At 43.6% G+C, this 12,068-nt stretch overlaps 1 protein-coding gene across 1 annotated transcript in view; it reads right to left on the bottom strand.

Annotated features, from left to right (window-relative positions):
• Positions 1-12,068, bottom strand: part of LOC145355164 (uncharacterized) — a 55,229-nt gene that overhangs the window by 14,393 nt on the left and 28,768 nt on the right. Inside the window, 5 exon segments of the mRNA XM_080207079.1 lie at positions 1,656-1,711; positions 1,823-1,900; positions 4,311-4,369; positions 5,155-5,290; positions 5,293-5,914. Of these exon segments, the coding sequence (XP_080063205.1) occupies positions 1,656-1,711; positions 1,823-1,900; positions 4,311-4,369; positions 5,155-5,290; positions 5,293-5,914 (951 nt within the window).

The following is a 12,068-nucleotide window of genomic DNA, read 5'->3' as shown; positions in this document are numbered from 1 at the left end:
AGTGATAACAGAGCCATGATCAAAATAAATGGTGGAGCAGGCTCGAAGGGCCAAATGGCCTGCTCCTGCTTCTAGTTTCTATATTTTTGTTACCTGATCTCTGCCCTCATTATTTTGTCAACCTCACTACCAAAATGCACCACCTCTCATTTATTAGAATCATAGAATCTACGGCCCTTCAGCCCAAACGTGTCCACGCCAAGCAAAATGATCAAAGCTCACCCTGCTTTCCTGCATTTGACCCATATCCTTCCATAGCGTTCCTATCCATGTATCTGTCCCAGTGCCTTTAAAATGTTGTCAACGTCCCCGCCTCTACCATTTTCTCCGGCAGCTCATTCCACATACGTACCACCCTCTGTAAAAAAGTTGCTCCTCAGGTTCCCATTAATTCTTTCCCCTCTTAACTTAAAACCTATGCTCTCTAGTTCTCGATTCCCCAACCCTGGGAAAAAGACTGAGCGCATTCACCTGATCCGTGCCTCTCATGATCTTATACACCTCTATAAGATCACCCCTCAGTGTCCTACACTGCAAAGAAAAAAGTCCTAGACTGTCCAATCTCTCCCTGTAACTTAGTCCTGGCAACATCCTTGTAAATCTCTTCTTCACTCGTTCCACTTTAAGAACATCTTTTCTATAGCAAGGTGAATAAAACTGAACACACCACTCCAGATGCAGCCTTATCAATGTCCTGTCCAACTGCAACATAACTTCCCAATTTCTATACTCAATGCCCTGACTAATGCCAAAAACCTTCTTCGCTGCCCTATCTCTTGCGACTCCATTTTTAGAGAATCGTGCACCTGAACTCCAAGATCCCTTGCAGTTTCTGCAGTTTCATAATACTCCCTAAGGCCCTACCATTCATCGTGAAAGTCCTACCTTGATTTGACTTTCCAAAATGCAACACCTCACATTTATCTGTATTGAACTCCATTTGCTATCTCTCAGCCCACTTCCTCAGCTGATCTAAATCCTGCTGCAATTTTTGATAACCTTCCTCACTGTTTACAATACCACCTACTTTACTGTCATCTGCAAACTTACTGATCATGCATTGTACATTCTCATCCAAATCATTGATATAGATAAACAGCTAATGGGCCCAGCACTGACCCCTGAGGCACACCACTAGTCACAGGCATTCAATCCAATAAACACCCTTCCACCATAACTCTCTGCTGCCTATCATCAAGCCAATTGTATATCCAGTTTGCCAGCTCTCCCTGGATTCCAGAGCAGCTTACCATGTGGAACTTTATCAAAGGCCTTACTGAAGTTTAAATAAACTACCTCTGCGACCCTGCCCTCATCAATCTTCCTGGTCACTTCATCAAAGAACTCTAACAAATTTGTAATGCATGAACTCCTGTGCACAAACCTGTGCTGACTACTCCTAATCAAACCTTGTCTTTCCAAATGTCCGTATATCTTACCCGTCAGAATCCTCTCTCGTAACTTACCTAACACAGATGTTAGGCTTATCGGTCCATAATTCCCAGGTTTTTCTTTGCAGCCCTTCTTAAATAAGGGCATACTTTCTACCCTCCAGTCTTCTGGTACCTCACCCGTAGCCAAGGATGATGCAAATATCTCAGCTTAGGGCTCCTGCAATTTCTTCTCTAGCCTTGCATGGTATTATTGGATAATACCTGATGTGAGCCAGAAGATTTATCCACCTTCATACATTTTAATACGTCATCACCTCCTATACAGAATGAGAACTGTCCAATATATCACCACAAACTTTCCCAGATTCCTAAATCTTCATGTCTTTCTCCATGGTAAACAGAGGAAAAATATTCATTGAGGACCTCACTCGTCTCCAGCCGTTCCACACACACACGTTCACTTTGGTCCTTGAGGGGTCTGTCGAAATCTCGACTTCCGAGTTTGACTTTAACACAAACACACATTAACACAAGATACCTAAGCAACAGATTGTCTTTATTTTACCTGCTAGCCAGGGGTTTGGTTCTCGGCACAATGGGTCGAGACACCATTCTAAAGGACAAAGAAAATCATCCTGGTTCATACAGTTCTGCAGTTCACAGGCAGTTGGGCACAATCCAATCAAAATTGTTACAAATGACTTACTTTATGTATTGATCCAATAGCAAAAATACTGAACCGTCCTGATCTATGAGATCACGATACCTCATGGAATACCCCAATATATCATCCCTAAGCCTGTTCTCTACTCTCTGTCAGACATCATGTCTCTATTTTTGCTAGTAGCCTTACAAAGCATCTTCACTAAAACAGTCACACATAGGCATCCTTTAAGTGATAAAGTGGCCCTACAAATCCATTAGTATTTAATGGCCTTGTCAGTGAAGTTAACTAAATCTCTAAGGGATGTGGTCAACTCATCTTGCCTTCAGGATATTTCCTGATTATAGCCCTGATAAGTTTTATTTATTGCCAATATAACGAAACACATGTATATGTTGCTTATCAATTCTGTGACGGAGCTTTTTATCACTACCAACAGTTTCAAGGGGTATCATTATGTTACTATTAATTCTTCTCAGTTTCCACAAAGTCCTCTACCGTAACTGTTAGCTCAGACATTACTCTCTTTCTGACTCTGTTTTGATTAGAAACTGTGAAGGCGGCTTCTTTAAAACTCACTCTTGTATCAGTCATTTCTGATAAAGGTATCTGGTGAGGCAATTAAGTCTCCTTTATGGCCTTGCGATTCAAACAGTTGGGTGCTTTAAAGGAATGTATCTAACACGTATTTGGTATCAAAGGGGACTCTAAACTGTACATCAAAGATTCTTTGTTTAGTTTCTAAAAAGGTACAGAAGATATATTTACATATATGGACTAATTAAAGTTATTACATGTATCTTTAAAACTACAAAGTATTTAAAACACCTCAGTACGATTACTAGCAAACTTACCATTGATAAAGTGAATTTTACATCGATGTTGAGTAAACAAAAACCCTAGCAGAGTCTGGCAATTTTACAGTAGCCCTTTTCTTTTCTATCTCTCTACGGGTCTCTCTCATTCTTTTTAATTTAATATATTTAAGAATCCCTTTACATTTATCTTAATCCTCTCAACCAAAGCCACCTCATGCCCCTTCTTTTCACTACTAATTTTCTTCTTGAGTATACTTCTGTATCTCTACTTCCATCAGCCTTGCCTTTCACTCAAAGGAATGTGCTTATTCTGAACCCTGGTTAACATGCCTTTGGAAGCTGCCCACTTACCAGCTGTCTCTTTACCTCCCAACAGACTCCCCTACAACTTTTCTGTCTAATGCCATCAAAATTGTCCTTGCCCCGATTTAGAATTTTAACTTTTGGGCCAGATCTATTATGCTCCATAACTATCTTAAAACTATTGGAATTATGGTCACTGGTCCCAAAGTGATTCCTCACTAACACTTGTGTCATCTGCTCTTCCCTTTCTTCCAAGAGATCAAGTTTTGCCACCTCTGTAGTCAGGCCACCGACATACAATGAGAAACTCCTCCCGAAAACACTTGACAAATTTCTCTCATTGACTTCCAGTCCTGCCCCTCCCTTAGCAATGTTTCAATAATAGCTATAATATCCAGTGCCTTGTACTGATCCATGCCCTGAGTTAATCTGCCTTGCCTGTCAGGCCTCTTGCATTGAAATAAATGCAGTTTAATCTGGAATTCCCTTTCTCTCTGCCCTGCTCTTACCTGACATGACGATTACTAACAGTGCCTTTACTATTTAAAGTGCTCTGCTAAAATTCCGTGCTGTCCTCAACCTTCTCTTTTGTCTCCCTATTGCTTTGGGTCCAAACTAGTTGAACCCTCCTGAGTAGCTCTAGCAAATCTTGCCGCCAAGATATTAGTTCCCCTCCAGTTCAGTTATAACCTTTCCCTCTTGAACCCCTGCCCCAGAAGAGATCCCAATGATCCACAAATCTAAATTCCTGCCCCAACTCTCAGGCCACGCATTCATCTGACAAATCTTCCTATCCCTACTCTCACTAGCACGTGACACTGGCAGTAGTCCAGAAATTACTGTCCTCGCGTTCTTGCACTTCAGCCTAACTCTCTATCTTTACACTTCAGCACCTCATCCCTTTTTCTACCTATGTCTTGATACCAATGTGTGCAACGGTCTCCTGTTGCTTATCCTTCCCTTTAAGAATATCTTGCAACTGCTCAGAGATGTCTTTGACCCTGGTACTATGATGGCAACACACCATCCTGGACTCTCACTCACGGCCACACATGCCTGTCTGTGCCACTAACTAGTGAGTCCCCTATTATTATTGCTTGCTCTTTGCCCGATCCTGCTCTACAGTAGTACCAGGTCTGGTGCCATAGGTCTGGCTACTGCTGGTATACCTCTCCTCCGAGAGCTGTTCCCTTCAACAGTATCCAAATGGTATACCTGTTGGAAAGGGGAATAGCCGCAGGAGATTTCTACATTACCTGCCTGCCTCTGCTGGTAGTCACCCATCTACCTGACTGAACCTGTTGTGTGACAACCTCCCTGTAACTAGTGTCTATCACATTCTGTATTTCTCATTCCCTGTAATGTGTCAATGTCATCGTAAATTCCTGGCTTCACTTAGGAACTTCCCCATTCATACTGAACTTGAAATTACGATCTCAACCACTGCGATCCCACTTCTAAGACCCCTTGTAAGATTTAGGTTCGCGAGTCAGAGATTACCCAAAGAAAAGGGGTTGAGCTCAAGTGATTTTAAATTAGTTTATTGAGGAACAACAGTCTAAATATGATGTGGAAGCTAAATCGACAGGAAAGAAAACACGACCCGTGACAGATGTGAATGGTTTACCGGTCCCAGATGACAAACTAACGGATGGTGCAGAGTGAGTGCTGGTCTCTGTAACGGGTGGCAGTGACAGTCTCCTCTGAACGGTTAACTGGTGTGGGCCAGGGTGTGGGTGTTGGGCTGAAGCTGATTTATTAATCAGAATATTAATCTCCAGACCCGTTACAGAGATTATTAACATCAGCAGAAACAAATCCCAACAGTCAGAATGAATATTTCGGTCCTCGGTACGATTAACAGCAGAATCCAATCCCTGCAGTCACTTGTGAGCTCTCTAGTGTCTCAGCAGGCAAGCTAACTGAATAGATCCCTTCCCAAACACAAAGCCAGTAAACAGCCTATCTCCAGTGTGAATTCACTGTTGCTTCAGCACCACATTCAGGGCAGAAGAAGGGTCACTCTCCAATGTGAACCCACTGATGTGTCTGCAGGTAGACTGACTGACTGAATCCCTTCCCACACCCTGAGCAGATAAACCGCCTCGCTTCATGTGAACTCGCTGGTGTGTCAGCAGATTGGATGATTGAGTAAATCCCTTCCCACACTGGGAGCAGGTGAATGGTCTCTCCCCGGTGTGAACCCGCTGGTGTGTCAGCAAGTGAGATAACCGAGTGAATCCTTTCCGACACTCGGAGCAGGTGAACGGTCTCTCCCTAGTGTGAACGTTCTGGTGTGTCAGCAGGTGAGATAACTGAGTGAATCTCTTCCCGCACTCGGAGCAGCTGAATGGCCTCTCCCCAGTGTGAATTCGCTGGTGTACAGTGAGGTTGAACGTGGACCTGAATCTCTTTCCACAGGTAGGACAGCTGAATGGCCTCTCCCCAGTGTGAACTCGCTGGTGGGTCAGCAGGTCTGAGCAGGCAGTAAATCCTTTCCCACATACAGGGCAGGTGAATGGTCTCTCTCCAGTGTGAAATCGCTGGTGCCTCAACAGGTAAGCCGACTGAATGAATCCCTTCCCACACTCGGAGCAAGTGAACGGCTTCTCCCCAGTGTGACTGCGTCGATGAATTTCTAGCAGGGATGGGTAACTGAATCCTTTCCCACAGTCTTCACATTTCCAAGGTTTCTCCATGGTTCCAATGTCCTTGTGTTTCTCAAAAGTTTTATTTATTTATTAGTCACAAGTAGGCTTACATTAACACTGCAATGAAGTTACTGTGAAAATCCGCTAGTCGCCACATTCCGGCACCTGTTCGCATACAAGGGAGAATTTAGCACGGCCGATGCACCTAACCACATCGGATGTTCAGTTAAATCATTGTCCACACACACAGCACGTGTACAATCTCTTCCTGCTGTGAATGGTGTGAATTTTCTTTCACGTGTAAAACTCTTTCCACAGTCAGTGCACCGGAACACTCTCACTCAGGTTGTCTGCGTGTCTCAGTGCTTTCCCACCCACACTAATGCTTGAAATCTTCTCGCAGAGACCGAAAAAACAGAGTTCTCCTTCCGCAGTCAAAGGACAATGACATTCAAGTCCTTGAGGTGATGTTTTGTTTGAGTTTCCCACACTTCAGGTGGTCTGTAAAAAGAGTTTACAAACGTCATCCCTGTCAGTACAGGATCAAAATTCAAACCAGAGAATTCTAGCTTCTATGGAACTTTATTTCCTCTCTTTATTCCCTCTCTTTATTCCCAAAGCTGCAAATCCCCCTCCCTATACTGAATTCTTCTTGTATCCTTTTAACAAGTGTGTGTAGTTAGAGATGACAATATGTTAGATTATTCATTACTCGTGACAAAACACTCTCAAACCTCCTGACTGACCATACAGAACAGCAGACATTAACCTTGTGTCTAAAACTTACTGTCTGGAGATTTAATGAGCAATGATGAAGGTGGTTCCTGCAAAACATCCCAGGATTTCCTTCTGAAGTAGGACAAACCCAGGGCATGTGGGCTGCAGCAGGAGAAGAATGAATGGAAAGGTTAAGCAGACAGCACTGCAGTACCCATGCTCACTGTAGACAGACACATGACAAATTGCAAATAATTACCTCTCAGACAGCACCAACAGGTGAGATGCTTCCGAGGTTACAACAATAATAAGAGAATCAATATCTTATCACGGCTCCACATTGCCTCTTGAAAACTAATCAAGTATCAGGGAAATGGGACAATTAGCACAACATCAAAATCAGTTTGATAAACATAATGATTTGATATTGTAGTATGTCCAGAAAATGATTAAAGTTAAAGCAGACAGATCAATGAATGCATGTGATCAAAAACAGAATTGTAACTAACTTAAAGTAACAATCTGATGGCCTAATTGAAATGTAGCATTTTGTAACATGAAAAACTATAAAAATATGCAAGAACCTATGATTAACAGAGTAGCTCACAGGCAAGCTAGAATTAAAGCCACAAGTTCTGCTCTCCCTCATGCATGTTGAATAAAGCTGTTTTTGTTGAAGTTCTACATGATCTCTGAAGACAGTTCATTAATTTCTTCCAACACCCTCCTTTCTCCCCCTCTAGTATGGGTTATTCTAGTTTCCGTTTCTCTTCCCAATGACTAATTAACATCAGAGCACAGGTCTGAGGAGTAGAAGTCGGCAATTTAGCCCTTCCTGCCTGCTCTGCCATTCAATCAGATCATGGCTGATCTCTCCCTGGACTCAAATCCATCTCCCCATCTGTTCCCCATATCCCTTTAACCCATTTTAATCAGAAATATATCAATCTCTTTCTTGAAACCATTTAATGATTCATACTCCACCACGCTATGGGGCAGCGAGATCCATAAATTCACCACACTGCAGGAAGTAGTTCCTCCTCATCTCCATTTAAATCTACCGCCTCTCAACCTATAGCTGTGACTTCTTGTTCTAGGTTGCCTGACAACGGGAAACATTTAGTCCATGTTCACTTTATCAATCCCTTTCAGAATTTTATATACCTCAATCATATCCCCTCTGATCCTTCTAATCTTCAGTGAATATCAGCCCAAACTGTTTAATCTCTCTTCATACGTCAACCCTTTCGTCCCTGGAATCAGTCTGGTGAACCTCCTCTGAACTGCCTCCAATGCCACTACATGCTTTCCCAAATAAGGAGACCAAAACTGGACACAATGCTCCACGTGTGATCTCACCAACACCCTATAGAATTTTAGCAACACTTCTGTATTTTTATACTCCAGTCCTTATCTCCCATTTGCCTTTTTTAATACATGCTGTACGAGCATACCAACTTCCTTTGATTCATGAACAAAGACACCCAGACCCCTCTGCCCAGATACATTTTGAATCTGCTTTCCATTTCGATAATTTGCCTTCTTATTTTATGCCCAAAATGGACAACTTCACGCTTAGCCGAATTAAACTCCGTCTGCCAAATTTTGACCATTTGCCTAGCCCATCAATATCCATTCATAAAATCTTTATCTCCACTTCACTGCCTGCTTTCCCATTTATTTTACCACCATCCACAAATTAAACAGTGAGCAGACTGAAGACACACTTTGCACTCCTTGCTCCAATCTCCATTTACTAGACACCAGCTTCATTCCTCTCCGTGGAACACTCTGACTTGAAGACAGTCTGCTCATAATCTCAGTGTCATAGTTGATCTTCGGATGAGTTCTTGACCTTGTATCTGTGCCATCACTAAGATCCCTTATTTCCACTCTGTGTAGTATCACCAGACCTCATCCCTGTCTCGATGCATCTTCCACTGAAACCCTCATTCCTGCTTTTGTTATATCCAGACTGGACTAATCCAACACACTCCTTGCTGTGCTCCAGCATTGTACGCTCTGTAAACCTGACACCATCCTAAAGTCTGTTGTTGTACCTTCACTCACAGTGAGACCTGTTCCCCTGTCTTCCCTCCACTTCCTGACCTATCTTGACTCCTGGTTAAGGAGCAACTTGATTTTAAATTTCTGATTCTTGTTTTAAATCCTCGCTCGTGTCCATTTGTGGAATCTCCTCCAGCCACACAGCACTCAGATAGCTGCAGAAATTTAATTCTAGCCACTCGTATATTCCACGTTATAATATCTCCATTCGGAGTAGCGGTGCCTTCAGTTTTTTTTGACCCCAACCCCTCCCACTCCATAACCTCTGACAACTTGTTCCCGGGTGCTTTGCTTTCCTCACAGTCCAAAGATGTGCAGGTAAGTGGATTGGCCATGCTAAATTGCCCCTTAGTGTCAGGGGGACTAGCTAGGGTAAATGTATGGAGTATGGGGATAGGGTCAGGTGGGATTGCAGTCGGTGCAGACTCAATGGGCCAAATGGCCTCCTACACCGAAGTATTCATAGAAACCTTACAGTACAGAAAGAGGGCGATCGAGTCTGCACCGACCGCAATCCCACCCAGGCTTTACCCCTATATCCATACATATTTTACCCACTATTCCGCTAACATATGCATCTACGGTCAATTTAGCACAGCCAATCAACCTAACCCGCACATCTTTGGACTGTGGGAGGAAACTGGAGCACCCGGAGGAAACCCGTGCAGACACGAGGAGAATGTGCAAACTCCACACAGACGGTGACCCAAGCCAGGAATCAAACCCAGGTCTCTGGAGCTGTGAAGCAGCAGTGCTAACCACTGTGCTACCATGCTGCCCTATGATTCTATGATCACTGCCTGGATTCTATGATAGAGATGGAAGTTGAAGAACATTGCCCCAATAAACATGGCGATGGCGCAAGCACTGTACTACACAGTGCCCCCCACAAAGATGGCTTACCCGCATGCGCCCTACTGCACATTGCTCGCGGCAAACATGGCTGCCGTGAACTCGGATCTGTCACTTAGAAAATGTTGATGCCCCACTTGGTGCAAACGCGGGTCTGGGTAGTTGCTCTTTGGCTTTTAATTTACACAACATGTTTAGGCAGCTTCTCCACCCATCCGCCGGATCTTTCGCTCCCTCCGTGCCGCCATTCCACCTACTTACCGTTTGGTCATTAGATCACTGCTCTTCATCCCCATTCCTCACAGTGCGCATGCTCTATCTCCACCCCGCCCCTCATTCACTCCGATTGGTTGGAGGACCAGCCGCTCCCCCTCAGTCCTACAGCCCACGCCCCCTCCCTACTGGGGCGGAGCTGCTGTTAATAAGCCAGGCATTGTGATGGTTTCAAATGGTAAGAGCGGCCATAAATTCAGGCTAAACTGCTGATTATTGGTAGCATTTTCTGTTTGGGAATTGAGCTAGAAATGAATAATCATGACCACTGTTCAATAAGATTTGAGGTACTGATGGATAAAGATAAGTGTAGTCCTCAAGATGCTAAACTGGGGTAAGGCTAATTACAACAGTATTAGACAGGAACTGATGATACAGATTGGGGGCAGATGTTTGAAGACAAATCAACATCTGGCAATGTTGTTCCTTTGTTTAAGAAGGGTAGCAACGACACTCCCGGTAATTACCAGCCGGTGAGCCTTACATCACTAGTAGGGAAATTATTGGAGAGGATTCTTTGAGACAGGATTTATTCCCATGATTTTGTGAAGGGGAGGTTGTGTCTCACAAACTTGATTGAGTTTTTTGAGGAAGTGACGAAGATCATTGATGAGGGTAGAGCAGTAGATATTGTTTACATGGACTTCAGTAAGGCCTTTGACAAGGTCCCTCATGGCAGACTGATCCAGAAGGTGAAGTCGCTTGGGATCAGAGGTGAGCTAGCAAGGTGGATACAAAACTGACTCAGTCAAAGAAGACAGAGGGTAGCAGTGGAAGGGTGTGTTTTTGAATGGAGGGCTGTGACAAGAGGTGGTGTTCCTCAGGGATCAGTGCTGGGACCTTTGCTGTTTGTATATATATAAATGATTTGAGGAGGAAAACGTAACTGGATTGATTAGTAAGTTTGCGGATGACACAAAGGTTGGTGGATTTGCGGATAACGATGAGGTCCATTAGAGGATACAGAAGGATATAGATCAGTTGGAGACTTGGGCGGAGAGATGGCAGATGACGTTTAATCCAGACAAATGTGAGGTAATGCATTTTGGAAGATCTAATACAGATAAGAAATATACAGCAAATGGCAGAACCCTTAAGAGTATTGATAGGCAAAAGGATCTGGGTGTACAGGTACATAGGTCATTGAAAGTGGCAATGCAGGTGGAGAAGGTAGTCAAGAAGGCATACGGCATGCTTGCCTTCATCAGTCGGGGTATTGAGTTTAAGAATTGGTAAGTCATGTTGCAGCTTTATAGAACCTGAGTTAGGCCACACTTAGAATATACTGTTCAATTTTGGTTGCACGCTACCAGAAGGATGTGGAGGCTTTGGAGAGGGTATAGAAAAGATTTACCAGAATGTTGCCTGGTATGGAGGGCATTAGCTACAAGGAGAGGTTGGAGAAACTTGGTTTGTTCTCACTGGAGCGACGGAGGTTGAAGAGAGACCTGATAAAAGTCTATAAGATTATGAGAGGCATGGACAGAGTGGATAGTCAGAAGCTTTTTCCCCAGGGTGGAAGAGTCAATTACTTGGCGGCATAGGTTTAAGGTGCAAGGGTCAAAGTTTAAAGGCAGATTTTTTACACAGTAGTGGGTGCCTGGAACTCGTTGCCAGGGAAGTCGTGGAAGTGGATATGGTAGTGAGTTTTAAGGGGCGTCTTGATAAGTACGTGAATAGGATGGGAATAGAGGGGTATGGTCCCCAGAAGGGTAGCGGGTTTTAGTTAAGTCAGGCAGCATGGTCGGTGCAGGCTCGGAGGGCCAAAGGGCCTGTTCCTGTGCTGTAATTTTCTTTCCTCTTTGATCAGTTCCTCTGTCCTGGGTTGGGAGATTCACACATATTCCCTGGGGCACTCATTATCACCACAGCTTTACAGGAGAAAGTTCTCACTTCAATCCCCACTGCAAACTCTACGTTTCAAATTGAGGAGGAATTAGCAGTGAGTTTAGTTTCATGTTGAATGGTATGGTTCTTGTCTCATTCTTTGAAAGCTTCTTCTTCAACTTTGAACAGGGAACGATCAGTCAGGGAAAACTGATACACTGTGACCCAAAAACAAGATATGGCAAATCCCACCTCAAAATACAAAATGTTGGAAACACACAGTAAGTGAAAGACCCCTGCTCATTAGGTAAACAGAGTGAAGGTTTCACTTTTATCTAAACTGGAAAATATAGAGATTAAGTCAGGGAGAAGAGATAGTAAAGGAGGACAGAGAAAATTGTGTTGTAATAGGATAGAAGGCTGGAGTGAGAGAGAAAAATTACAAAGGGGATGATGGTGTAAGGCAACACTACGATAATGAGAGAATGAAATAAACTAATGC

The sequence above is a fragment of the Carcharhinus amblyrhynchos genome, chromosome 18 (genome assembly GCF_965287045.1).
Source record: "Carcharhinus amblyrhynchos chromosome 18, sCarAmb.v2.hapA, whole genome shotgun sequence".
NCBI classification, from domain to species: Eukaryota; Metazoa; Chordata; class Chondrichthyes; order Carcharhiniformes; family Carcharhinidae; genus Carcharhinus; species Carcharhinus amblyrhynchos.
The sequence above is the reverse complement of the archived record's forward strand: the minus strand, read 5'-3'. Positions and strand labels throughout refer to the sequence as shown.